At 36.3% G+C, this 26,410-nt stretch overlaps 2 protein-coding genes across 2 annotated transcripts; one reads left to right on the top strand and one right to left on the bottom strand.

Annotated features, from left to right (window-relative positions):
* Positions 1-547: 547 nt before the first annotated feature.
* On the bottom strand, positions 548-4,583 carry cpa4 (carboxypeptidase A4). Its single transcript, XM_052119161.1, has 11 exons — positions 4,457-4,583; positions 4,174-4,255; positions 3,766-3,900; positions 2,147-2,245; positions 1,927-2,028; positions 1,728-1,829; positions 1,531-1,641; positions 1,347-1,437; positions 1,073-1,272; positions 893-977; positions 548-788 (listed from the first exon to the last, which is right to left on the bottom strand). Exons 1-11 carry the CDS (start codon positions 4,519-4,521, stop codon positions 601-603), a joined length of 1,260 nt encoding a protein of 419 aa, XP_051975121.1. The 5' UTR covers positions 4,522-4,583; the 3' UTR covers positions 548-600.
* A 1,983-nt stretch (positions 4,584-6,566) lies between these two features.
* atp6v1e1a (ATPase H+ transporting V1 subunit E1a) lies at positions 6,567-16,214 on the top strand. Its single transcript, XM_052119714.1, has 9 exons — positions 6,567-6,764; positions 7,696-7,761; positions 12,040-12,149; positions 12,235-12,301; positions 12,447-12,536; positions 12,622-12,690; positions 12,815-12,909; positions 12,998-13,085; positions 15,267-16,214. Exons 1-9 carry the CDS (start codon positions 6,732-6,734, stop codon positions 15,327-15,329), a joined length of 681 nt encoding a protein of 226 aa, XP_051975674.1. The 5' UTR covers positions 6,567-6,731; the 3' UTR covers positions 15,330-16,214.
* The last annotated feature ends 10,196 nt before the right edge of the window (positions 16,215-26,410 follow it).

Raw genomic sequence — 26,410 nt, 5'->3', positions numbered from 1 at the left:
AAAAAACATCCAGTGAGCGGTAGTTCTGTGGATGGAAATGCCTTGTTGATGAGAGGGGTCAACAGAGAATGGCCAGACTGGTTCAAACTGACAAAGTCTATGGTAACTCAGATTAATTGTTTTAATGTTGTGGCTGATTGGTGTGTGTGTGTGTATATATATATATATATATATATATATATATATATATATATATATATATATATATATATATATATATATATATATATTGCACTCTAATCTGTCTTGGATACTATTATTCTTATGCAACTGAAACTTTTTAATGCATTAATAAATGTAGATACAGGTGTGTTTCTAGGGTTGGAAGAGAAATATGTTGGAATATGTTCAATTGTGTTATGAATGACAGTGTATACTACACCAATACACTCAACATTCCACATTTATTGCATTTTGAAAATTTCTAACAAACAAAATTACAATTAAGACATAACAAAACAAACTCCTAATAAAACATATTTTATTTGTTAAGTGAAACATGTGTGAGTCCCCCCCAATGACACTGCAGAGAGATAAAACAGATGAATACAGTGTTAGACCTTTATTGAAGCTTCAGTACAGAACATTTGCACATTTCCTTCAATAAGGATGATCACGAACATATTCCATAATGTTTTTGAGAGCGAGCCAGGTCTCCTCTGCAGTGGGAATGATCTGATTGGCAGGCAATATGAAACCATAGAGGCCAGTATCTCGCAGCTCAAAAGCAAAAGAATATTTGATGCCAATGTCGTAAGACCAGTCAATGCTTCCACCACTTGCTTGGTCTGAAATGAAATGGGGCAACATTCTCAATGAGAAAACATAAGCTATGCAAGCTGATAAAATACAGTTAAATTGTTTTGCAAAGTAGCCTAAGCAATCTACTTACAGATAATCTTGCAGATGCTGCCAACTTGGTATCTGGTGTTATACAGGGAGCTGAGTGCTTTGACTGCAGATGTGCCCACAGCTTGCTACAATACACCAAATTAAATTTGATCGTAAGATTATTTAGGACAATATTGAGTATGGAAATGCTTTAGAGGTGTATGGATGTGGATTGGCTTACAAGCTCAGTCTGGTCAGGAATGTTTGTGCAAGTGTAACCATAGGGATACATTAAGAGTTGGGAGTATGCATGGATAGAGATGAAGGATTTGAAGTTGCCATGGTTCTTGATGAGCTCCACAACATTTTTCACTTCAATCTCAGAGTTGGCATAAGGACCATGGTAAGACTCGGAGCAGGGGTCCTTGCTGGCTCCAGGACCTGGGAGAAAATGTGCATTGTCATATAAGAAAAAAGAATTGCATAGCCAAAAGAGAATGACAATATATACGTACCACCAAAGCCAGCATCCCAATTCCTGTTGGGGTCAACACCACGGCAGGAAGAGCCAGAGTTCACAGAGCGAGTCTTACGCCACATACGGTCCTGAATTGAAGACATGAAGAAATGGCATTTGAACTTATTCTAATTAATCTTTTTTGCGGAACTATCATTTACGTTCAATAGTAAGCCACTAACACTGGTGTGACTGAAAACATATCCATCAGGGTTGGTCACAATCATCAAGTAGATATCCATTTGACCCAGGAGAGAGGTCACAGAAGCATCAACACCGTAGTCTGTAGCAATCTAGAGAGACAAAAATATAATTTCAGAAAGTTAGAATGATTTTTTTTTTAATGTTATGTAGACTTTTATCCATTCATCTCACTCACCTTGTTGGCAAACCACACCGCAGAAGCCTGACTAACCCACTCCCTGGCATGGATTCCAGCATCAACCCAGATTGCTGGTCGATTGACTCCACCAGTGCTGAACTAGAATCAATGTAAATAGACGAGAACCACACACTAGCACAGATCATAATTTGAAATCTGCATTCATAATCATACGATCTGTTCTATTAGACTTTACCTTCAGGGCATACATGGGACGGTTTTCATAAGAGTTACCGATCTGCACTTTGGATACCAGGTTAGGGTGACTTGCAACAAGAGTGTCCATAAAACTGTAAATCTGAAGCAGTTAAATATTCAGATTTTTTTTTTCATCTTGGAAAAATTTGATATCATGTCATGCATTGTGCGTTAGTTTGTGTGTATCTTTCTAATGCATGTACAGAGTAAGCACTTACTTCATCCAGGGTGTGATAAGCACCAAAGTTGAAGCTCTTGTTATTGCGTTCCATTGCTACATTACTCACCATCTCTGCTTTCTCCTTTTGCAAAAGTTCCTGAGACACACAAAAACTTTACATGTTACCATTGCATTATGCTATAATTGATCCTTGCTGATATAGCATAAACCAGTCTAAGTTTAGATGGTCACCCAGCCTGCCAAGCTGGTGTTTAGGTTTAGCTGGTCAGAGAGCTGGTCTCCCAGTCTGACCAGCTGAAAAGTGCCAAAAAACCCTTTAAAATCGTCAAAAACAGACCAGTCATCTTGGAAACAAGTTAACATCCTTAGACTGGTGTGGCAGGTTAGGATGCCACAACTGGTTCCAGGCCATTTTAAAGGGATAGTTCACCCTAAAATGAAAATTCTCTCATAATTTATTCAACCTCATGTCATTCCAGATTTGTATGACTTTCTTTCTTCGGCTGAACACAAATTAAGATTATTTAACAAATTAAGAAATGTCTAAGCTATGTTGGTTGTTTCAATGGAGGCCAGAAATCTGAAGGTTCTAAAAGCAGATAAAAGCAGCATAAAAGTAATCCATAAGACTCCTGTGGTTAAATTAATGTCTTTAAAAGTAATATGATAGGTGTGGGTAGAAACAGATCAATATTTAAGTCACTTTTTACTAAAAATATCCACTTTCACATTTGAAAGTCACGTGGTGCCTGTTTAGTTTCACTTTCACATCTGAAAGTGAAAGTGGAGTGTGACGAGGAGGAGGGCATGGCCGGGCCTAGATGGTACATGGCCAGCAATGAATCAGATGATCAGCAGGATAGCGAGATAAAGGGGAGCCAGAGGTGCCAGTTTGAGAAAGAGAGATGCACTTGGTCAAATTGCATGTGTGTCTGTGTTTGTTTATGTTTGTTTTAAGTTAAGTTTGACATTAAAACATTATGTTTACTGTTCAGCCAGTTCCCGCCTCCTCTTTGCCCATCCTTGAACTGTTACAGTGCGAACTGTGGGTCTCTCTCTCTCTCTCTCTCTCTCGATCTCGCTCTCCCGTTGATCAGCTGATTCAGCACCAGGTGCATAATCACGGCCCGGCCACAACCTCCTCCTCGTCACATGGAGATTTATAGTAAAAATTGACTTAAATATTGATCTCTTTCTTACCCACACCTATCATATCGCTTTTAAAGATATGGATTTAACCACTGAAGTCTTATGAATGACTTTTAATGCTGCTTTTGTCTGCTTTTTGGACCTTCATATTTCTGGTCACCATTCACTTGCACTGAAAGGACCAACAGAGCTGAAATGTGTTCTGCAGAAGAAAGAAAGTCATACACATCTGGAATGGCAAGAGGGTGAGAAAGTGATGAGATAATTTTCATTTTTGGGTAACTATCCCTTTAACAGTTATACCAATGAAGTTGTTGTTTTGTGAAACTTGTGAATTTAAATGCATTCTGAGCCAAAATAAAGTTTTAAACAACTTTATCTTTTATTTTTCTAATTTCATCACCTTCATTCAACTGATGTTAAAAATGTCTAGACATACAAATAATTTCAGTGTGTGTTTTAGTCTGTATTTACAGTTTGCTTTCAATGTGGCTCCATGGCTCTCACCTGCACATTGTTGATCATGACAGTGAAAGGGACATTGTTTGCCTTGAAGAAGTCCTTGACAGCATACAAACTGGCATGAGGCACGCGGATGTCAACAGGCAGTTTAGTGGAGACAGCATGGGTCCAGAAATCCAGCTATAGGACCACATTATACATGTATGTATCATATGTCTGTGTTTGGTCTATAATAAAAACTAGTGTAACAAACATGTCCTCCCAATATTAAGAATAGTGGTTGACCCAAATTAGTTTTAAATAGGTTAATTAATATTACAACAGAAGTTTTATTTTTGGGCAAACTAACCCTTTATATTATTACGTTTGTTCCCCCAAGCCTACATATGTGGGTACATCCTTGGTAACAGATGTGCCACAAGAATTTAAGAGGTACAGTACAGATTATTATACCCCCCAGTAAATGTCTCCTTCCAACTCCTTCAAAGCCTCAAGGTGTTCCTCAGATTCTGCATGGATTCTGAGAACTTGGTCTCTACCAAGAAAGAAAGCATAAAGCCTTGTGGTAGCATGAGCTGACATTATTTTAAAATAATGTAATATATATATTTTTTTTAAATATCTAATGTTAACAATTATGATTTACAAAATGAAAGATAAGGGTTACATATGGTGACATAAGTCATTGGGACTCTTAAATCTTGATTACACTAAATAAAGTTGTGTCTAAACTTACCCTTCGAAGAGCCTCTCACAGTAAACTGTGGCAAAGAGTACAAATACAGCTAGATAGAGCCTCATGTTCTTCAGTTCTGAAAACGAACTCTACTGTAGTTCTCCTGGACGGTTGAGCAGCTCTTATACACACAGAGACATGTGTTGAGTTCCCAGGTGTATCAATCACAAAATCAGGGTTAACATGACTCACCATGATGCAACAACCTCTGAATGTGTATCTATTCCAGGTGCGCATTGTGACATGTTTCTCAGTGATTCTTATAATAAACTTTAAAAAAAAGAGCGTAAATGCTTTCACTCATGTGATTCTTCTGCATGTTTATGAGAAACTTGAAAGACAATACACAAAAAGACAATACACAGAATATTAGGGGTCCATGGTGTTTTATTAAGAGTGAAAAAGAGTAATACGCAGTCCTATATAATGTGCCCCAATAAACACATTTGGTTTTGGGGTTTTTCAATGAGAGATTCTAAAGCATTTTAATTTTGTCCACCCAATATTTGGTTACATGCTTATCAGTCAGATTGGTACGACAAGTACTGTACATGTGAAACAGGATAACAAGCTGTCTTCTTACCATTTTAAAATAATGTTTGCAATTATAATATTATTATTTTTTTACCTTTACAGACCCGGGGAGTCCTCCAGACTCCCAGCCAACCCAGGGACCCCCAATAAAAAAAGTTACATTTTCTTGGTAACGCTGTATAACAACTTTCAAATATTAGTTAATTACTGCTTTTAGTTAACTACTGATCTGCTTTTCAGATCATGTGCATTTAAATCGTCAGAAATGTTATTAGTGTTTACGAAAATTTTATATATTTTATGTGCTGTACCTTCTCTGCAAGGTGTGAACCCACTGCAATAACTTTACTGGGCCTCACGGGCCCTTTAAAGGAATAGTTCACCCAAAAATATAAATTCTCTGATAACTTACTCACCCTCATGCCATCTGAGATGTGTATGACTTTCTTTCATCTGGAAAGCACTTTTGAAAATTTGTAGAAAAAGATCCAGGCTCAGAAACTCCTTAACATGCCATTGCGATAACATCATGGGATCACTCTTTTATAGTGCTGAAATCCAGGGATTTTCACACACAACTGTCTTTAGAATTTACTCCAAATGGTGCCAAAAACGAAAAACATCCAGTGAGGGGCAGTTCTGTGAACAGAAATGCCTTGTTGATGAGAGAGGACAACAGAGAATGGCCAGATTGGTTCGAACTGACAAAGTTTATGGTAACTCAGACAACCTCTATGTTTTGTGTAATTGTGGTGAGAAGAATAGCATCTCAGAATGCTATTCTGAGATGCGGGTTGGTGCTGTTTTGACGGCACGAGGGGGACCTACACAATATAATGCAGATGGTTTTAATGTTGTGGCTGATCAGTGTATTCACACACACACACACACACACACACACACACACACACACACACACACACACACACACACACACACACACACACACACACATGTTGTGTTTCCATGTTTTATGGGGACTTTCCATAGACATAATGGTTTTTATACTGTACAAACTTTATATTCTATCCCCTAAACCTAACCCTACCCCTAAACCTAACCCTCACAGAAAACTTTCTGCATTTTTACATTTTCAAAAAACATCATTTAGTATGATTTATAAGCTGTTTTCCTCATGGGGACCGACAAAATGTCCCCACAAGGTCAAAAATTTCGGGTTTTACTATCCTTATGGGGACATTTGGTCCCCACAAAGTGATAAATACACACACACACACACACACGCACACACACACACACACACATACAGTATATATACTAAATATATAGGAGCAGTAAACCACGAACAGAGAATTACATAAATGCAGACTCTGTTTCAATAGTAAAAAGGACATAAATATTGATCTGTTTCTCACCCACACCATTTGTAGACATGGATTTAATAACTGGACTCTTTTCTTACTGAAGAAAGAAAGTCATACACATTTGAGAAGACACAAAGTAAAAGGTGAGAGAATTTTCAGTTTTGGGTGAACTATCTCTTTAACTGATTGTGATAAACAGTAGAGTGGGAGGGTTTAAAACCGGACATGCGTCATTTCACGTGACGCTTTCATCCTAGTCAGCTGATGTTTGACGGAACTTACTTCAGTACTGTTGCAGGTCCTACTACTATTGCTAAAGTTAGTAGTTGAGTCTAGATTTCTAAGTACTAGTTTTTAGTACTTTCCTCCTGTAAATTAATCTTCAAATTCGAGCCAGTGTCTTAAAAACATCAACCATGGCGCTCAGCGATGCCGACGTGAAGAAACAGGTTAGCAAACCGTTTAGAAGTTTATTAACTAACTTTAGAAGTTACCTTTTTTAACTAACTGTTATATTTAACTGGAGATAATGAAATAAATGTCTGTTGTAAATATTTTAAAGGTATTTTGATTGCTCTTGTGTTCTGTGTAACTCCTTTTTACTTGTAAATTGATTCAGTTGTTTATAATGATGGAATATTTTGGTTAAACATTTAATAACTGACTGGACATCTAGTTAAATTATGTGTTTTGGGAAGGACAATTTCAGTTATTCAACTCTACATTAAAGTCATATTCTGTGAATGTTTAGTTCTATGAATCACAAGATAAACTCATTGGAGAAGTCAAAAGAGGAAATCATAGTCTTTATGTTGGACTTTCCAGTATCACTTATGCAACAGATGTTCTCTTGTTTCCCTATCAGTTTTCAGCCCTGTCACTCTGTTATTTCTTGACATCAATAACAGTCAATGTGGTTCGGAGCTCTTGCATTTTTTATTTAAATAAATGACTTACTTAATTTGTCAAAATATGTAGTATATAACAGAGCACACTACACACAATATTGTATCACACAATGCATTGTGCTTAACCTTTCATTTCAAGTGTAATAAATAAGTAGCTAATAAATAATAGCTCCCATGATTATTTTAATTCTCTCTTTTTTGCTCATTTGTCCTGTTTGCCAAAAGATTATTTAATTGTTTTTTTTTTTTTACACAAAACTGAACAGAAAATGCTAAATAACTTACATGTAACATGATAAGGTCATATGACCACAATGTAGCATACTACAGTTTGAAACAATTTATTTACCGTGGATTAATTTAAAAAAGTTTGAAAAATAATTAGTAAACTGTTTGTTCTGCACATATTATATTTTTATTATTATTAATTTAGCAAGCAATTTCAGTAATAATGTTCTTTTTCTCTCTCCAGATCAAACACATGATGGCCTTTATTGAGCAGGAGGCCAGTGAGAAGGCAGAGGAAATTGATGCAAAGGTAATGTATGAATGCAGTGTTTAACTTTTGCTGAAGGCAAATGATCATGCTGTCATGAATCCTAAAACAGACATACTCAAAATAAAATGGCTGTAGTTCATCACTCCATTGTATTACTGGCATATTTGTGGTCTCTTTTGAAAGAAGTAACTTGGATGTTTTATTAAAAGTCAGAATTAATAAAAGTCATTAAGATATAAAAGCTCAAATTCATTGTAAAGTGGTCAACCATTTGTTTTCTATAACATATTTTTATGAAATAATATATAAGACTGACCCGGTAGATCCATATATACACAACAGAGCTAAAGCCAGAAGTCTGATAATATTATTTTTCAAATTTCCAAGACCATGTCATGTGATATGGGTGTGTATACAATTAACATTAGCTCAATTAATGCAGAATGGTAAACATGACAACTTAAACATTATCTAGTACGTTTATTTGTCTTCCAATCATAATTGAATTGTTATAACAATGACTTTTACATACATCGTGTGGATTCCATTTATGGAATGAGGCAGAGAGCAGATTATTTGTACAATGTCCAGCATGCAGCAGATGTTCAGCATCAGCTGATTCAGTTCCATTATGTAGACAATAAACATATACAAATACCAGAGAACGAATGGAAATTATAGACAAACCATACATTTTTGTAGCCATCTATTTATTTACAACATGTCAAACCATTAGTTTTATGCTTTATAGAGAGTTTATAAGGCTAATACCTTAATATGGTTTGGTATGTGGAAGTGTCTTTTACATGGGCACTGATGTGGGCATGATGTAATAACTTATTCAATGTAAGTCAGTTTACACGGCACTCATTTTTGGAACACTCCCGGGCAACTATTTTTCTATGTATACAAGCAGCATAAAAGTACAGCTCCTATCTACTTGAATGGAGAAAGACAGAAATCTGAAATGGTTGGTTAAGATTACGATCAAAGAACAAATCAGCAGTTAAATCTGACAACAATAGAATCATAAATTCTACTTCTTTGGCTCAGATTGCGCTAAAAACACTTTTTTCAGGCTGGTCCTGCTAATGCTTATGTACGTTCTAGAGTTGACTAACAAACGGTGTCTGTGTCACAAAGGTGATTGGCTCTTTAAACTGTAAGGTGGGTTTTTATTTTCTACATCCGTCATATTTCTCCCAATCATTTTAATACCAGTGCTCCTTCTCGGGCTAAATAGTCTGTCCTCGGAGTCATTGAAACATTTAGGAGCCGAATGGCTGTTTTTATATGCCAAATTAAAGACTTGAATGATTTAGATGGTAACTGATTAATCAGCCAATAGTTATTATATTAGGGCTGGACAATTAATTGAAAAGTAATAGAAACCGAAATTCAGAACCTCTAACCGACGTAACTTTCCAATGTCGGTTATTTCGTTTTTTTAATCCGGTAATTAATTTCCCCTTAAAAACATATTACAGCATGTGATCACATGACTCCGCCCTGTCCAGTCAGCGGCATGGAAGCAACATGGAGGCAAACTCAAACACTGAGTCAACTGAGCAACAGTTGTACCAAAGAAAAACGCAGTGTCCATCGTTTGGACACATTTTGGCATCAGTCAAATGTAAACACTGCAGAAAAATCATTTCACGACCAAAGGTAATACCACCAATCTGTTTCAACACTTGGAGCACAATCACGTTACCGAATATGAACAGTGCATGGCTCAAAAAAAGAGAGAGACTGACAAGCTCCCAGTAACAAGTGCCTCCACAAAGCAAGCATTATAAAAGCAAAATGAAAAGGATACAAGATGGAAAGAAATAACTGACACCATTTGTTACTACATCACGAAGGATATGGCTCCTATAGCTACAGTGAAGCACAGTGGGTTTAAACACCTCGTTTAGATACACAGAAGATACACTGTGATCCATCATGACGATATTTTTCCCAAACTGCGCTGCTTCAGATCTTGCCTGAAACGGTAAACATGGTAGTGTTTCTTAGTAAGAACCTAGAGTAAATACTTGCATAGAGTGACAGTACAAGAACACTGAGAGGAAGATCACATGCAACAGCGATCATGAGTCAGATTCAAATCTATAACGCTATGAGCACACAGCCTGCTAATCCATTAGAGGTGCCCTGTCCAAGCCCTGCTCTTGCTCTTAATCATCAGTGTTCTATTAAAATTTTTGCACATGGCATTATTTAAAATATTTGTTTACAGGAGATGCAAGTTATTTTCTACTTTTCACATGACAATATTTAAAATGTATTTTCTTTGCAAAAAAAGGCAAGTTATTTATTTTCTACTTTTTAGTAATCTTGCTTTTTACACAAACTGAAATGTGACTTTTTTTCATTAGACCTTTTCATTTCAAGCAATGTGTGCTTTGATTTCAATTGTTCGAAATATTCAATAAATATCCATAAATATTTGCAATTATTTTAAAATCACAAAGATAAGAAATGCACTCTTGGCTGACATGCCTCCAGAGGGCACTATGCCTCTGGAGGCATGATTCTGCTACTGCCATGCTTCACGGTTGGGATGGTGTTCTTTGGCTTGCGAGCCTCACCCTTTTTCCTCCAAACATAACGATGGTCATTATGTCCTCATGTGCACTTGCAAACTGTGAGGTGGTGGTGGCGTAGTGGTCTAAAGCACATAACTGGTAATCAGAAGGTTGGTGGTTCGATCCCCACAGCCACCACTATTGTGTCCTTGAGCAAGGCACTTAACTCCAGGTTGCTCCGGGGGGATTGTCCCTGTAATAAGGGCTCTGTAAGTCGCTTTGGATAAAAGCGTCTGCCAAATGCATAAATGTAAATGTAGTCTGGCTTTTTTATGGTGGTTTTGGAGCAGTAGCTTCTTTCTTGCTGAGCAGTCTTTCAGTTTTTGTCGGTATAGAACTTCTTTTACTGTGGATATAGATACTTGTCTACCTGTTTCCTACAGCATCTTCACAAGGTCCTTTGCTGTTGTTCTTGGATTTATTTGCACTTTTCGCACCAAATGTTCATCTTTAGGAGACAGAATGAGTCTCCTTCCTGAGCAGTATGATGGCTGCATGGTCACATTGTATATATTCTTGCCTACTATTGTTTGCACAGATTAATGTGGTACCTTCAGGCATGTGAAAATTGCTCCCAAGGTTGAACCAGACTTGTGGAGGTCCACAATTTTTTTCTTAGATCTTTGCTGATTTCTTTTGATTTTCCCATGATGTTAAGCAAAGAGGCATTGAGTTTGAAGGTAGGCCTTAAAATACATCCACAGGTACACCTTTAATTGATTCCAATTAGCCAATAAGCCTATCAGAAGCTAAATGGCTAATTACATAAAGGCTTGACATCATTTTCTGGTGTTTTCCAAGCTGCTTAAAGGCACAGTTAACTTAGTTTATGTAAACTTCTGACCCACTGGAATTGTGATATAGTCAATTAAAAGTGAAACTATCTGTCTGTAAACAATTGTTGGAAAAATAACTTGTCATGCACAAAGTAGATGTCCTAAATGACTTGCCAAAACTATAGTTTACTAATATTAAATCTGTGGAGTGGTTATAATTTTAATGACTTCAACCTAAGTGTATGTAAACTTCTGACTTCAAATGTATGTATCTGTCTGTCTGTCCATACATGCATACATACTATGGCTGAAAGAACTTCTAAAATCCTATTATTAATAGCTGTATGATTCATGTTGTGTTAATTATGTAAATATAACAAAAAATAACTTTTAAATTGTAAGTCACATTTCATATTATTATAATGCAGATGTAAATGGTGAAATTAAACATTAATCTGTTCTAATTTCTTCAGTTAGCTCACAAGCTAACCAGTTAGCCTTAGCTTTGCATACCGCTAGCCGATTAGCCTGATAGCTACACAGTGGTACAGCTTCTTCAACTCTTCATTTTCATCACGTTTCTCCTCATCGTCATTACCAATTGGTATGATGTTATGACTGTATTCAATAAAACATGTTGCAGTATTTTTAATATTTTTAAGTTTTAATCTTTGTGGTTCTGGTTAATTGTGAGGTCGATATGTTGCTCCATATAAACACAACAAACAAACTATGGGTAAATATCAAAGTGGGAGTATTAGACTTTCAAATGATGTATATTTTGTCACGATTAATTAAGAATTGTATGGTAATAACATGCAGTTATTGTAAACAAAACCGATCGTGAGGCCTTCTGCGATCTCTCCATAGGAATTTAATATAATCTACTGTATTAGAAACTTAATCTTCAGCACGGACCTGCATTAAATCATGTGTATTGTGTCTTGCAGGCAGAAGAAGAGTTTAATATTGAAAAGGGACGACTGGTACAGACTCAAAGGTTGAAAATAATGGAATATTATGAGAAGAAAGAGAAACAGATTGAACAACAGAAGAAAATGTGAGTCTTACTTTTTGGCTTTCTCTAAATATGTACCCTGATTCCTTATTCATAGTATTCAATGGTGTCTCCATTCAATCCACAGCCAAATGTCTAATTTGATGAACCAAGCACGACTGAAGGTCCTCAAAGCCCGTGATGACATGATTATGGTATGACGATCTAATTTAAGGATTTCTGTGGTTAATGTACTGTATTTAGACACTGAAGGCTTTCATACAAAATTTTTAATTGCACTCCATCCTCAAATGAAATACATGCAAGCTCTTTTTAATGTATCATTTGCTCCTTGTGCAGGATCTCCTAAATGATGCAAGAAAAAAGTTGAATAACATTGCCAAAGACTCAAATCAATACCCAACACTGCTGGAAGGCTTGATTTTACAGGTCAGAACCATGCGATTTGCAATCACACAGATTTTAGAAGTGGATACTAGCCATTCAATTATTTTAAACCTCTTTCACTCAACAGGGATTTTATCAATTGCTGGAGCCCAAAGTCACAATACGCTGCAGAAAGGAAGATGTAGCAATGGTGCAGGTGAATTTTTCTTCTCTAATCAGTTTTCATTATACTCTGCAATGTTTATATGTCAGCTATACACTGTTTATAAATGTTGATATACCAGAATCTTCTGTGCTCATGCTGAGCTTTCTCATTCTAGGCTGCTGTTCAGAAAAACATCCCCATTTATAAAGAGGCTGTTAGATGTAATATTGAAGTACGCATTGATGAAAACAACTACCTGTCCCCTGATATGTAAGATCACTTGAATATTATATTTGATTAGAAATATTGCATATATAATCTATATAATGCATTGATTGTTTGTGTTTGGCACCCTCAGTTCTGGAGGTGTTGAGGTCTATAACGCTGATGGCAAAATCAAGGTGTCCAACACACTGGAGAGTAGACTAGACCTTATGGCACATCAGGTAGGATAGTGGGTCCAATTCACTAATGGAGTATGTACTCACTTATGTCTGCAGAAAAGGATCTTATGCAAAATGTCAGAAGGATTCACAACAGGTGTACAAAATATGTATACATATTAAGAATGAAAAACAATTATGTTTTGATGAATCACAATTCCTGTGTGAAAATTTTCACATTTACACATAGTTAGTGAATGAAACCCAGTGAGAAGGGGAAGAACTGGTGATGCGTAATGTACTTCTATGATCCAGTCACTTTTTAGAACTGAACAACATGGGAGAAAAGTGAAGGCTAGTATTATAAATGCAACTCACCCCTTGCTTTCCTCTTTGTTCTTTCAGGATAGTTATATTACACCATATATAAGTGGTCGTAGGAATTCAAATAAGCAGATACTTAAGAGCCTATGATTGGATCATCATTGCATGTTTCAGCTGGCAACAATTCTTTGAACCCTAACTGATACAGTGTGTAGCTTCTCGTTTCTTAAACAACCATGTCGTAAGACGTATCTCGTGGTCGTGGAAAAGATGTTATTGTGTTTCAGAAGGGGCAAATTATTGGCCTGCATCAAGCAAAGAAATCAGCTAAGGAGATTGCTGAAATAACTGGAATTAGGTTAAAGGTGCAATATGTAATATATTTACTGTACTAAAGCATACAATTATCATAATATGTTTCCCAAATCTCTGATTACATATGTTGAAATACTGGCTTCTCCGAAAACAATGCTACAGCCAGTATATTCTACTTTGAAATGTCCGTTCTGGGCCGGAATTTCTGTTTCTGTTTAGTCCTGTGTGATTTCCCCCTCCACTGCCCATTTCCCAATAGTATTTTGACACCCCGGGTTGCTAGATTTTAAACAAGTTAGCAGGCAAACACAGCACACTGCAGCCATGGAAGATAAAAGTTATAAGCCAGAGTTATAAAAAAAATCCACATAAGCTGCAAACAATAAAAACTTTGTAAAAGTATACCTTAGCTGATCAACTTCCAGTGTAAGGCTTGTCGTTTGCCATTGTCAGTTTGCTTGTTCCTGTTGCGTGTCCTCAACCTGGCAACCCACATGAGCTTGGAGTCTGGGGGGGACAACTCTCTCCAATATTTTGAATTTGGACTGCAGTACCCATTTTAAACGCTTGATGTCAATGTTATATATAGCTCCTTTAAGAACTGTACAATGCAATATTAAAACATTGAATGATAGTGGTGAGCAGTCAGCTTTGCGGAAGAAATGTGGTCAGAAAAAAATCTTTAATGATCCTGATCGGAGATCACTAAAACACTTTAAGTCACATTGTAAAAAAAATCAACAGTTGAAATCATGGCTTTGTTTAATAGTGAAAGTAAGAGTATTTCTACAAACACACAATGTGATGAGAATTTACAGAATTGGGACTAAACAGCTGTGTGGCCACAAAAAAAAACACTTGTTAATGAGGCTAGTCGGAATAAAATTACTTCAATTTGCTAGGAAGCATAAAGATTGAACTGTGTAGCGATGGGGAAAAAATACATGGGCTGATGAGTCCAGATTTACTCTATTCCAAAGCGATAGGTATGAAAGAGTAAGAAGGGAAGTGCAAGAAGCGATGCACCTATCATCCATAGTGCCCTCTGGAGGCAGTGTTATGATCTGGGGATGCTTCAGTTGGTCAGATCCAGACTCAACAATGTTATGCGGCAATAAAATGAATTGAGCTGACTACCTGAATGTACTGAATGACTAGATTATCCCGTCAATTGAGTTTTTCTTCCCTGATGGCACGGGCATATTCCAGGATGACAATGCCCAGATTCATTGGGCTCAAATTGTGAAAGAACGGTTCAAGGAGCATGAGGAATAATTTTCACACATGAATTGGCCACCACAGAGTCCTGACCTTTAACCCAGTTGAAAGTTTTTGGGCTGTGCCTGAGAACACTTCACAGAGTTGTTTGACTCTCCCGTCATCAATACAAGATCTCAGCCAAACATTAATGCAACTCTGGATGGGAATAAATGTTGTGACATTGTATAAGGTTGTAGAAACAATACCACAACTAATGCGTGGCATAATCAAATCTAAAGGCGTTCCAACTAAATATTAGAGTTTGTGACTTTTTTTTGTTTGGCCAGGCCGTGTATAATGAAACTTTGTTGTTTTGAAGTATTCTTTGTCCTTCTCCTTTTACAGATGATGCCTGAGATCAGAGTGGCTCTGTTTGGTGTCAACCAAAACCGCAAATTTATGGACTAATGGACTGTGCTGTTACCAAGATGTTCAGCAGAATTTGAGAGAACAGTGGAATTCAGAAGATCTGATAAAGCAATGAGCTGGTTTCCTTCTTTTTTTTTTTTAAAGGCCACTTTGTGGATTTTCCTAAGTGGAAAACTGTTTCTGGCATTTTCTGGAAATTCAGTTGGTAATTTAATTGTGTTGTTTTTTTAAAAACATTTTCTTAAAAAAAAAAAAAAGGCCCAAAGAAAGCCTTATTGTGTGTACTCTTATCTCTCTCTTTTCTTTTTTTTATGCTCCTTGCTCAAAGATTGTGTCACTTCTAGGGAGCGTGGATCTATTCTTATGCAAGGGAATACAACCCTGACATCTTCTTACAACCTGGCTGTTGACCAACATAAGTCAGGAATTTACATTGTCTCTTGATGCCTTTTCTGATTAACACTTTTTATTGATTCACACAATTGACAAAGAAAAGAAAAAAATATATTCACTCTTATTGCCTTTTGAATGTTGTTAGCTAAGCTAGCAGCCTAATTGGTTTTCTAAGGAAATCATCATTCAGTGTCTTAAATGTAGGGGTTGTTTTTGATTAAGACATTTCATAGAAAAATGCTGCCCTCTTGTGGAATTTCAGCATTTGAGATGCAAATCTGAATAAATTGTGGTGCGCAAACAAATGTTTTGCATAATCAAAGTACTCCAGACTGTGTTTCTTATAGGAAACCTTCAAAAACAATAGCTTTTCAAAGAACAGATTTGTTATACAAGACTATATATAGTAGTGTGTGAATTACATATTTGAAATGTAAAGACTTCTTGCTTTCCACAATTACGGAGTATAGTATTTCAATAAGAAGTTCATTAAACCTGAAAACAACAGAGGAAGAAAATGGTGTAATGAATCTTTCCCAGTATAATAGAAAAATGCTGTAAACAATGTTAGCTGTTGTGCTAACTCCCAGAAGACATAAAGGCTATATATTTGGAATAGCAAACTGACATCTTACTATTTTTGCAGTATATAGTATGAGACTTTTGTGCATGCATAGAACACCTAAATGACTCCCTATATTTGACTAAATGTGCTGTATACAATAAAGCACACTGCACAGAATAACTTCCATTTCCAGAGTCACGAATGAACCAGAAGTCATTCAACAAACGCAATTGCTGTTTTAGTCATTTGTTGGTCATTTTGTGGCCCAATTTATTCCAAGATCGGTGTCACTGTATCCACTCCGGCTCCGCCCCTGGTTTTTACTTTTTCTATTTTGGCTCATTTGATAAAACTACCAAAAGTTAGGACATTTATACATTAACCATCCAGGATGCCACACACATGCAATTTAATGAGATCATGTGACAACTGTAGCACACTACCGTTGGAAATGATTGTCAATGCGTAACAACCCACTGCTTCACTTATAATGTATTTCTTAAGCAGGGAGTATGCCTATACAGTGTTTCACAGACTGTAGTATCCATGGTGTTTGCGGAGGGGGTGCATTTTCTTAAAATTCGGGATCAGGCTCAAACATGTATGAATTAATTCCTATGGTTGTCATTTTTTAACCATCCGAAGTTTTCAAAACAACATGCCAGTAATGGCAGGGGCGTTTACACTTATTCCACATGCAAGATGTTACCCAATCACAGCAGAGGGCGTTTACACTGTAGACTCCAAGACAATCCCCCAAAACGGCGCGTTTGAATCAGAGGTACAAAAACTGGATAGCAAATTACATATTATTGCTAAAATATGACACAAATCACACTAACATTATAAGTAGACCTCAAGGAACATTAGGCCTATAAAATAAAAATCCATGACACACTTTAAAGGTATACTTTGTATTTTTTTTCTACTGAGTTTGAATTATGCAGCATCCAAGACACTAGGTGTCAGTGTAAGCCAATGAAAGTCACTTGACACTTCAAAAAAATGTGAAGTGCACCTTTAAACACCCACTCAGCTCTTTAACCACATGTGCTTTCTCTAAAACCAGACCCTCCAAAAAACTGTTCAGCCTCAACATCAATTTCTAGGCAAACCCAGAAGTCTAAAATCTGGTTTATACTTTGGAAGAAGCAGAACTTTTTACTCCTGGACGAACTAAAGCGCCTTAGGGGAATTAAGCCACCGTTTATACTATGTGCAATGTCATTTTAAAATTAGCTTGTTTAGGGTGATGCCAAAGTGTTTAACAAACTGTTCCAATCAGAAGTAAAGTCAATAATGCAGATTTTTCTTTCCATGGACCGCCACATCTTTGCTTTATTAAACTTGTCAAGGCCCCATTCACTTTTAAAAACTTGAATTTCAATTTCAATTTAAAAGTACTTTATTGGCATGATTGTGTTTACATACAATATTGCCAAAGCATTAATACACAAAACAGATAATGACAAGACAAAAAATAATAAGATAGAATTAAAATAAGGTGCCAGGTAATGAATCAAATGAAATAAAAAATATAATAACAATATATACTATACAAAAGGATATTATGAACATAAGAAAATGTTGAGGGTGTGCAGCTCAAAAATGAATTTAGCTGCAACTGATGCATGATGGTCCTCCCCCAGTAACACCAGCATCTGATCGGTTTCTGCCAAACTGGAAAACTGTGCCATGAGGTTTGAGAGTTTGTGGAGGTATCTCTCTCTCAACTCTGTAAATTTCTCACAGTGAAAGAGAAAGTGTGTCTCTGTCTCGACCTCACCTGTGTCACAGTGAGCATAGACTCGTTCTTCCTTTGGAAGCCATGTTTGTCTGTGTCAGCCTTTTTCTATGGCCAGACTGTAATCACTGAGTCTGTATTTGGTGAGGATCTGTCTCTGTTTTGGATCTCTTACAGTGTGCAGATATTCTGCCAGATTATATGTTCTGTTTATAGGGCCCGATAACATTCCAGTTTGCTTTGGTTTTTACTTTCATTTTCCCAATGGTCCAAATATGAATTTTTGCTTTCTTTAATGATTTGGTTTATTCTGATTTGGTTTTGTTCAGCAGTGCTGGTCTGAAACTGGTGTTTGTTAGTTGTTATTGGGTTTGAGAGTTTCAGAGCCAGCTGACAAAGGAGACTGGTTTTAGGCTTCAGCTCTTGGGTATTAAGGGCTTCATGTTGCAGTGTGTTAGGGGAACTTGAATTTAGGTGTGTCCAAAATTTGAGGGATCGTTTTTCAATATGTATAATATGGGGGTATCTGCCTAGTTCGGCCCGGCATGCAATAGTAGGTGTTCTTCTCTGAACTCTTAGAATGTTTCTACAGAATTCTGCATGCAGGGATTCTTTGGGGTGTTTGTCCCATCTCGAGTAACATGCCAGACAGAGTGGACCCCAAACCTCACATCCGTACAGAGCAATAGGCATTATAATACTATTCTTACACCAGATTGTTACAGGAATGTCAACTTGGGTAAATTTGCCCTTAATAGCATAGAATGCTCTTCTAGCTTTCTCTTTTAGTGCATTCACTGCCAGACCAAAACCCCCTGAAGCACTAATAGGTAGTCGTAGTGTCGGGTGTGTTCTATTGCAGTGTTCCCCAGAGTGAATGTGTATCTGGTGTCCTGTAATCTGATTTTTTTCTGGAAAATCATAATTGTAGTTTTTTTCAGATTGACTGTCAGGGCCCAGTTCTGACAGTAGTTATCCAGCAGGTCCAGGTGTTGCTGTAGCCCTTCTGCAGTAGCTGACAGCAGTACCAGATCATCTGCTCTCTCCACTCATTTGTCGTTGCCATGCTGTCTTTGTAGAGTTTGTGTCCCAAATCATGTAAAAAAATTATACTTTCACACAATAGCTGTGTCCCAGCACTTTTAAAATATACTATGCATTCAGCCATGTAGTGTATGAATTTTCAAAGTGTAGTATTGTCCCAAATGTAACTCTTAATGTTTTTTTTTACTACACGGAAGCGCTCGCCATTTAACAGCTGATGGAAGTGACATTTCAAATGCATGTGATATGTTGCCGCTAGATTTTGCAGGTTACCCAAAATCAGTTCAACACTTGTATCTTAAACAACATATCTATTAAGACAGCTTGGGGTGATGGTAAAGCATTCATCTCGCATTTGTAAGGTGCGGTATCCACTGAAGCGTCGCCTGCTGCTGCATTCTCTATTGTTTACAATAGACCCTTTTCACACTCCAGGATTTGGAGTGCGGAAGTAAGCGTTTGCAGGGTAAACTTCGACAGAGGTGAATGGGAGACCACAGCAAATATTATTTTCACTTACCCATTTGCTCCAAGAACAAAAGAAAAAAAGAATCCACTATTACATTTGAATGACTTTCCATAAGAAAAAGAAATAAATAGAGATCAGTGAATTAGGACAGTCAGATGGGAGTAGATGCCGAATTTACTCTCACTCTCTCAGCAGCTGTAATCGAAACCCCCTCACAGCTGTGGTAATTTGTTTTTTAAAAACTGATTCCAGGGTAATATAACATAAAGCAAAAAGTTATAAACTTACACTCAATATAAAAAAAAATTGCTAGATTTACGCTGCTAAATAAGGTGGAAACGAGTCTGTGAAAAAGGTATTTTATTTGGCACTTTTCCACTGCACGTTACGATTCGACTTGACTCTACTCGCTTTACTTTTCTGAGCTTTCTTTTCCACTGCTGTTTAGTGCCACCTCAACATGGGTGGGATTATAGGCTGATCGTCTCTACTGCCCTGACATCATCTTAAACACGACACAAAACAATAAACAATAACACGACCACTAGCTGTTAGCTACTAGCTCATTTTGCTGCATAAAGCAGTTGTTGCATGGTGATTTTACACTAGTGTAACAGTTAAATTGGCCTGGTTACTTTAGCAGCAAGCTTCCAGTAGCTGGTCAACTAAATAATGTGAAGCTTTCAAGCAGAGTATAGAGTTAACGTACCATCCTCCATTGAGGATTCCAGCCGTGGCTGAGTCCATTTGGTCGAACCACTTCCACTTTTCCTTGATGGTTCTGTAGTCACTACTTTTCCCTACACTGTTGGTAGGTCCGGTGGTAGCCGTGTGCGGCCAACAGCTGAGACACTTCATGAAAGACTTTTTCGTTTCGCATCGTTTCGTTTGTCACTAACGAGAGGAACATCTGCACCTCATTTATTGACCTCGGCGTGGTTTTGCACACAGCCATTTCTTTTTACAATTCGAAAGTGGCATGAACAAATTATACTGCTATCGCTGTAGCTAAATTTAAAACTAGCAGGTTGATGTCCCTTGTCGCAAATCCAGTGACGCTGGTAGTGACGATTCTCTCTGACCAGTCAGTGATCTGAAGGGTTTTGACGTCACATTTTGTATCGGCTTGGCCCGCTTGGAACCTCGACTGAGTTGGTACTAAAAAAAGTACCAGGTACTATCCACAGTGGAAAACCCCCAAAAAGTGAGCAGAGTCAAGTCGAGTTGTACCGTGCAGTGGAAAAGCCCCAATTGTTATGTCAGACCAGGGGCACAGCCAGGTAACTCGGCCCCTTCCGATATCTACGGTAAGCCGCATGCACAAAGTGTTCAACAGTCAACACTCTGTTTTGACGGTTGAAAAATTGCATCATCCGGGTACTTAAAGTACACTTCTTTTTGCTGCATTTTCAGTGTAAACGTTCTACTCGCACTACTTACAGTAAAAAAATGGCATAGAATAGTGCAGAAGTGTGCAGTTTGGGATGCACTTAATCTCTGAGAGATGGCTTAAAAATTATAAATTTTAACCACAATAAACTAGGTAACAACTCCTCAGCTGGCACGCACAACTGTAAATCAAAAGCGTCAAAATGGCAAGCCATTTTGACATTTATTCCTTAAGACTTAAGAAGTATTTTTATGTTACTAGTACTTATTTTTTAGTGACTAGTAACTATTCCATTTGATACTAGTACTTATTCATTAGGCACTAGTACTAATTCAATAGATACTAGTACTTCTTCATTAGATAATAGTACTTATTCTAATAGTGACTAGTATCAATATAAATGTTACAATCCTAGAAAATATAAGTACTAGTACTTAATTTGAATGACTAGTTACTATTTAGCCCACAGACATCTAGAAACTTAATAGGTACTAGTACTATTTCTAGAGCACAATTAAATACTATGCAAATAAATGCAATATCACTCTCTTTCTTAAAAGATAAGAATCACTTTACACCCAGTGTGCCTACGGACACCAAGTGGTATCAAATGTCTTTGTTACATACGTAACCTCGTTTCCCTGAGACGAGGGGAGCGAGACATTGCGTCAATAAGCTGACGCATATGGGAGTGTCCTTCTACACAACCTAGTTGAAACTTCTCTACAATAACGGCAATTCTAATTTTGGCTATGATGTTTGAGCCCCGGCCTTTTAGGCACAAAGCTGTCCGCTATTAAAGAGGGCACACAAACAACATTCCTCAGAATTATCGGACTGAGGGACAAAGAGCGCATCACTTTCACCTGAAAGAACTCTGAGTCTAGTAGTGTGGCCAGCTTACGCAATGTCTCGTTCCCCTCGTCTCAGGGAACCAAGGTTACGTACATAACCGAGACATTCCTTTATGACTCAGTACACTTGACATGCGTCACTAATCTGATGCATTTCGGGAACAGAGACCCATCACGCGGCACTACACGACATAACCTTCCAGAGAGGAAACATGATGCCGCAGTCCCGTGGGACGGCGACTGACATAAGTATGCCACAAGTGAATGACCCTCATGGTCAGCCAGGAATTATGCTATATGAATTATGGTCATATAGTATGGATTAACCTCTTCACGAACCCAGTCAGAAAGGAAGTTTATTTATAATGTGCCTGTCACTGGGAGCCCATACTTTAAAAGAGGGGCATAAGTAAATATTTGGCCAATAAAATAGCAAACGCTGTGTACATGGTGGACTTGTTTTGAGAGCCCATGAAGAGGCCACGCCTCTAGTTGATTGTACTTTATCACCAATTGGGCAATTTGCACCCTGTGACTCATAAGCCAAGGTGACCGTGTCAACGATCCAGTGAAAAAGTCTTTGCTTGGAGATGGGCATTCCTATTGTGCATCCGCCATAGCACACAAAGAGTGGGTCAGACAGTCTATATATATATATATATATATATAAAATTTAAAGATAACTATGTATAATTATATATTGATATAAATATGTATAATCTTTATATATTGAATTATTGTTATATGAGGGGCTTTCTCAGCAAATATTTGTATATTCAATTAATCACGATTATTTAATCGGGACACCATGTAATTAATTCGATTAAAAATTTTAATCGATTGACAGCCCTAATATATATATATTTATTCGCCAGAACACTGCATGGTAGTGGAGAATCTTCTTGTTGCCGTGAAGATCCTGCCCGCTGACTCGAGTCGATGGCAAAGTAGTAGAGGGCTTCAAGACGAGAGATGAATCGCTGTCGTGAAAGGAGAAAATTCAAAGGAATGGTGTTTGCGTGCCAGTTTTTATAGCGGACAGCTTCGTGACCAAATGGACGGAGCTTAAACACCATAGCAATATTAGAATTGGTGTTATTGTAGAAAGGTTTCAACTTGGTCATGTAGAAGGACACACCCATATGCATCAGCTTTATGGCGCAATGTCAAGTGTACTGAGTCCTAAGGGAACTGAAACATCAGCGTTGCTGAATGGACAATTAATGGCATAGACATTGCAGAACAGCATGATGAAATAAATAAATTAAATGAAAAAGGGTGTTTCTATATATCCTACACATACTTCAGTAATACAATACATGACTAATTCAATAATAAGAGGCAATTGTAGTCAGTTACTTTATATTTCTATTGTAGATTGTCAGATGATGACAGAGTTCCTTAAAGATAGTGTGCAATAAATTACAGTAAATCATACTTTATTTGATGATTACAGCAACAAAACTTTTATAGCAAACTACTGTGACATTATATACAGGCATGCAACCAACATATTTTTCTGAGGAGAATGCTTCTTTCTTTGTATAATCTTTTTTATTTATTTATTCATAAATCAATAATTATTTGCACTCTGTCTGACCTCGGATCACTCCTAAGAGGAAAACAAATCTGCACCTCTTTGATTTATTTGCAGTCAGTCAGCGCTTGTTGTTGTGCTCCATGATGAAGTAGGCCTATACAACTGCAAGTAAAATGTTTTATTATAGATGACATTTTGTATTGGTTGATACTTAAATGTTAATGAACAGTTATCTTGGCTCTGCTCTCTCTCTCTCTCTCTCTCTCTCTCTCTCTCTCTCTCTCTCTCTCTCTCTCTCTCTTTCAGTTTCAGTTTTAATGTGCTAAATTGGCATGACAAATATTGCCAAAGCATTTACAACTGAACTGCATTCAAATAAAACAGAGCAAAATAAAGACAGGACAAAACAATGTTCATAACATATATAAAAAGATATACAATATAAATTTGACATATAAGGTAAAAAGGATCATGTTAAATAATAAAAATGAAGTTGCACATAAAGGAAAAAGAAAATGTTACTAAAAAAATAAAAACTATAATATGAAAGAGCCATATATAGAAAAACAGAGTCATGACTGTTCACTCACTGTCTCTCATTATGTGCCAGACAGACACATGTGCTGCTCTCACGCCGCAGTCCTTATGTTCTAATAAGAAGGGTAGTTTTTCATCACTTATTAAATGGTTGTGTCCAATGAGTCTGAACCTTGTCAAGGTGGCTCTCAGTTTTTTATCTGTCACTGTGTACAGATATTCTGCCATGGTGTATTCTGCCATCTTGCTTTCGGTCCACATAGTTTTTTAAGTGTTGGTCAGATCTGTGTTAGAGGTCTGCAGGGCCACAAAGTATCATGAAAAATAGTCATGACATGTTTTCTACACTTTATGGATGCACTCTTGTACAATGTTTTTACTGCACTGAATAACGCACTACTCCTGTCTGTCCATTTGTATCATACCTTTTAATTTGCTGTTTATGTATATTTTACTTCAATGCTTTACTATATTTAATTTTCATGTCAAGCTTCCCTATTCTTGCCATGCTCCAATAAAAAAAAATTAAGAATAAAAGATTAAAGTAATGTGTTTTCTTTATAAAGTAATAATAAAAGAAAGGCAGCTGAGTGCAAATACAGGTACAGCTGTTTACAGTAAATAGCAACAAAAAGCATCTTCTTTGCTCTAAGTGTGAATAGTGTTAGATATTATTTGCACTCCCAATTAAATACTAACATGCAATATACGGGCATCTTTGCAGTGTGTTTATTGTGTTTATTTAGAGTCCTAAACCATCCCCAACCCCTTAACCTAACCTTAAACTCACAAAAAATAACTGTTGTTTTACTGCAACCAAATATTACCATGGAATTTTGTAGCAAAGTAATCACAAAATTAAATGGTTACTGTAATATTAATGTAGGAACATCATGGTTAATTGCATGAAAACTACTGCTTCAATAAAAAAAACACGGTTACCATATATTATTAGAAAATTATGGTTAATTTTACCCGGATCATACCTTCCTCTCGACTCTCCGACCTTCATCGTGACCAAATCACTGCAAGGCAATCAACATTTATATTCATATTTATTTATTATTATTATAAGTAGTATAAAAGGAAATATAAAGAGTAGACACAGGAAACAGGATGGGTCAAAAGTGGGAAATCCAACCCTGGACTTCTGCTTCATAAAACGTTGATTTGAAACTTTTTTTTATAATTCTTTGATTCCTCTAAAGAATAGTTGTAAAGCTGGCAAGACATCTCTTCTTTTGTAAAAACAAAAAAAACAAAAAAAAACAAAACAAACAAAAAACAAAACTTTGTATTGAAGATTTAAGATGTATAAATCTGTCTGTATTTGATGGATAAGTGATGCAGACATGTAACATTTGTGGTCTAAGGCTGTTAGTGCATTATGATAATGTTTTGGATTTTTGTTTTTTAAAGGTTTACATGGCAACGAAATAAATAATTCTGCTTCATAAAAACAAATCTTCACTCTTTACATACACTTTGCCATTAAGACGACACTTGGTGGTGCAATTTGTCCTGAAAGTTTTTTTTCTTTTGAATAAGGACTAGTGAATACCTACTTGTATCTTTTGAATACGTAATAGTATCTATTGAATACGTAATAGTATCTATTGAATACGTAATAGTATCTAATGAATAAATACTAGTATCTAATGAATAAATATTAGTACCTAATGAATAAGTACTAGTATCTAATGAATAAATATTAGTACCTAATGAATAAGTACTAGTATCTAATGAATAAATATTAGTACCTAATGAATAAGTACTAGTATCTAATGAATAAATATTAGTACCTAATGAATAAGTACTAGTATCTAATGAATAAATAGTAGTACCTAATGAATAAGTACTAGTATCTAATGAATAAATATTAGTACCTAATGAATAAGTACTAGTATCTAATGAATAAATATTAGTACCTAATGAATAAGTACTAGTATCTAATGAATAAATATTAGTACCTAATGAATAAGTACTAGTATCTAATGAATAAATATTAGTACCTAATGAATAAGTACTAGTATCTAATGAATAAATATTAGTACCTAATGAATAAGTACTAGTATCTAAGGAATAAATATTAGTACCTAATGAATAAGTACTAGTATCTAAGGAATAAATATTAGTACCTAATGAATAAGTACTAGTATCTAAGGAATAAATATTAGTACCTAATGAATAAGTACTAGTATCTAAGGAATAAATATTAGTACCTAATGAATAAGTACTAGTATCTAATGAATAAATATTAGTACCTAATGAATAAGTACTAGTATCTAAGGAATAAATATTAGTACCTAATGAATAAGTACTAGTATCTAAGGAATAAATATTAGTACCTAATGAATAAGTACTAGTATCTAAGGAATAAATATTAGTACCTAATGAATAAGTACTAGTATCTAAGGAATAAATATTAGTACCTAATGAATAAGTACTAGTATCTAATGAATAAATAGTAGTACCTAATGAATAAGTACTAGTATCTAATGAATAAATATTAGTACCTAATGAATAAGTACTAGTATCTAATGAATAAATATTAGTACCTAATGAATAAGTACTAGTATCTAAG

This window comes from Xyrauchen texanus, chromosome 46 (assembly GCF_025860055.1).
Source record: "Xyrauchen texanus isolate HMW12.3.18 chromosome 46, RBS_HiC_50CHRs, whole genome shotgun sequence".
NCBI lineage: Eukaryota > Metazoa > Chordata > Actinopteri > Cypriniformes > Catostomidae > Xyrauchen > Xyrauchen texanus.
The sequence above is the reverse complement of the archived record's forward strand: the minus strand, read 5'-3'. Positions and strand labels throughout refer to the sequence as shown.

Coding starts and splice junctions, on each gene's coding strand:
- cpa4 (XM_052119161.1), bottom strand. CDS start 4,521: ATGAGGCTCTATCTAGCTGTATTTGTACTCTTTGCCACAGTTTACTGT. Junction 1,273..1,346: donor TTGGGATGCTGGCTTTGGTG/GTACGTATATAT, acceptor ATTTTCTCCCAG/GTCCTGGAGCCAGCAAGGAC. Junction 978..1,072: donor TTCCTGACCAGACTGAGCTT/GTAAGCCAATCC, acceptor GGTGTATTGTAG/CAAGCTGTGGGCACATCTGC.
- atp6v1e1a (XM_052119714.1), top strand. CDS start 6,732: ATGGCGCTCAGCGATGCCGACGTGAAGAAACAG. Junction 12,302..12,446: donor CCCGTGATGACATGATTATG/GTATGACGATCT, acceptor CTCCTTGTGCAG/GATCTCCTAAATGATGCAAG. Junction 13,086..15,266: donor TAGACCTTATGGCACATCAG/GTAGGATAGTGG, acceptor CTCCTTTTACAG/ATGATGCCTGAGATCAGAGT.